A 2346-nucleotide genomic window follows, 5' to 3' on the forward strand; every position below is an offset into this window, starting at 1 on the left:
AAAAAAAAAAAACAAATTAGCAAAAATATTGTAAACTTCCAAAGTCTACATTTGTTGAAAGATGAATATTTCTTTATATTCATTTYTCTCTTTTAATCCCAACACTACACCACGATGACTGCACATCTGCTGTCACTGTGTGTGGTCCCCAAAGGAAACCAAATTGTCAAAAATGTTGACAAACTGAAGTGGATATAAAGCATCCAGTGCTTAATGCTGACAGAACATGCAGAAATACTAGCTTAACATATTTGTTCAAACACTGAACTACAGAGACTCCTAGTGGTTTAATCCTGGTCTGGTGTGCCACTTGCATGACTGACCACTTTAATCAAACCAGACACMCCACACACTCCAAAATAGCACAAAAATCCCCACTGTGAGTTCACCTCAGAAAAAAAAAAAAAAAACACAGACAAACATCACCTTTCCAGAATGGTTATTGAAAAAGTATCACACTCAGAAAGATGCAGGCGATAATGTTAACAGCTCTCACACCACAACCCTGTCGCACTTTCACACAAAATAGATAAAAAATAAATAAATAAAAACAGGTAAATCCCCAAGTTCAAACATTACTCTCAAATATTTATTCCTATTCCTGATTTCAAAGCACCAACATGACATTTACGAACATAACACTGAATATAAAATAAAACGTTTCAGATTTTGCACTAAATTGAATTTGAAAATCAGGATAATGTTTTGTTTGTCTTTTCAAATGAAATTTTAAAGTAAAAAAACAAATTATTTGTTGAAATATTTCTTCCACCAAGGTAGCCACACAGAAAACAACACCTCATGTAATTCTTTGCTCCAACACGTCTCATTAGGTGCCACAAAAATATGATCCATAGCCTCAAAACACACTCACCTCTGCAGATTATCAACTGTTTTTTTTGCACAAGTTTCAGAGTCTCTTGTGACAGTAAAGCTGTGAAGTGTCTGGGCTCGCTGTGTGTGTCCACAGTGCTGACCTGTCGCTGGCTGTCCAGCTGGAGGACTGAAAACCTCAACAATGATGTCCAACCCATAAAGCCCCGTCTGTGCCTGATGTTGTTTGTCCGATAAAAGCAAAAACAAAGGCATTCTATGGCTTGCAACTGTATTCATTGCCGGCCTCTCCAAAACTGAAACACATTCAGACACTTCAGCTGGCAGACAAAGCCATAAATCTGTGTCACATGCAGGATGGGCGGGCCAGAACAAATGGGGTGACAAGTGAGACCAGATCCACTGGACCCTTAATGGTATTTAACACTCAGTAACAGGGACAAACACCCGGAATGCTCTCAGGAGTGGAAAAGTTAGAGCAGCCTTACCTTATTTTTTCTGCTGCACTGTCAGACCTGCAGAGGAAAGAGACAGCTCAGTCATTTTAACTACATTCACTGCTTCATTATAAACAATAAACAAGTGATTAACTCTGTGTTGAAATAGTTCTTCACACTAGTTGTGGTGGATAATTAAAAACATTAATGACTTGTAGAATGACATCCAATAATTACTTCCTGAGAGTTTCTCTAAAATGTGTTGAATCTTGAAATTAATGCCGAACATTTAAGCACAGTCATTKCAAACTGTGTATAATTCAAAGCAAGTTGTGAATGACTCTCAGTCAATTTAACAGAAACTGAGCTAAAAGTATGATGTGGTGGAAACTAAGTTAAATAAATTTTTGTGTTGGCTTACGCTGATTTGCTGTGTTTGTCCGTGTTAAATAGCAGCAACTCTTAAAGTTAACCGGTTGAAGTTAACAGGTTTACTTTGAGAGTTTCATGAAAACCTGTCCTCTTGTTCAAGAGATATTTTGCTAACAGACAGATGGGATTGATGCCAACGGTTTGTATACATTTTCAAGTTTGCTATTAATGTTTAGCTGTGGCGACCATCTTGACCATCTTGAATGGGCCTGAACTCGTAAAGTTAATCGGGTAGGGGAACACGGGAATGTGCAATCGGCTGTAGCTAACCATTTAATAAAACCTTTGAGAGTTTTATCCAAATGTGTCCAGTTGTCAATATGATATACTTTGCTGAACCTACAGACAAACATACATGCTAACCCTGACCCCTTACCCTAAATCTAACCTCACAGGTATATAGCTGACCCAAAACCCAACCTAAACTCAATGAACCCCTGACCCACCAATGGTATTTCACCCAATGGGGGCTTTTGTCCCCATAAGAAACAAGGGGTCCTCACCAGGCTGTGTGTACTGGGAAAATGGTCAAAAATAGTCCCCACCAGGGAGCAAAAACATGCACACACACGCACACACACGCACACACACACACACACACGCACGCACGCACACACACACACACACACACACACACACACAC

The 2346-nt window shown here is 39.2% G+C and overlaps 1 protein-coding gene across 9 annotated transcripts in view; it reads right to left on the reverse strand.

The window, feature by feature from the left end:
- The window catches only part of gramd1bb (GRAM domain containing 1Bb), a 122763-nt gene that overhangs the window by 98847 nt on the left and 21570 nt on the right, over window positions 1-2346 (reverse strand). For all 9 annotated transcript variants that reach the window (XM_014015052.1, XM_014015054.1, XM_014015055.1 and 6 more), the window contains exon 3: window positions 1323-1349. In XM_014015052.1, coding sequence (XP_013870506.1) covers window positions 1323-1349 — 27 coding nt within the window. The remainder of the gene's footprint in view (window positions 1-1322; window positions 1350-2346) is intronic.

This window comes from Austrofundulus limnaeus, unplaced genomic scaffold (genome assembly GCF_001266775.1).
Source record: "Austrofundulus limnaeus strain Quisiro unplaced genomic scaffold, Austrofundulus_limnaeus-1.0 Scaffold122, whole genome shotgun sequence".
NCBI lineage: Eukaryota > Metazoa > Chordata > Actinopteri > Cyprinodontiformes > Rivulidae > Austrofundulus > Austrofundulus limnaeus.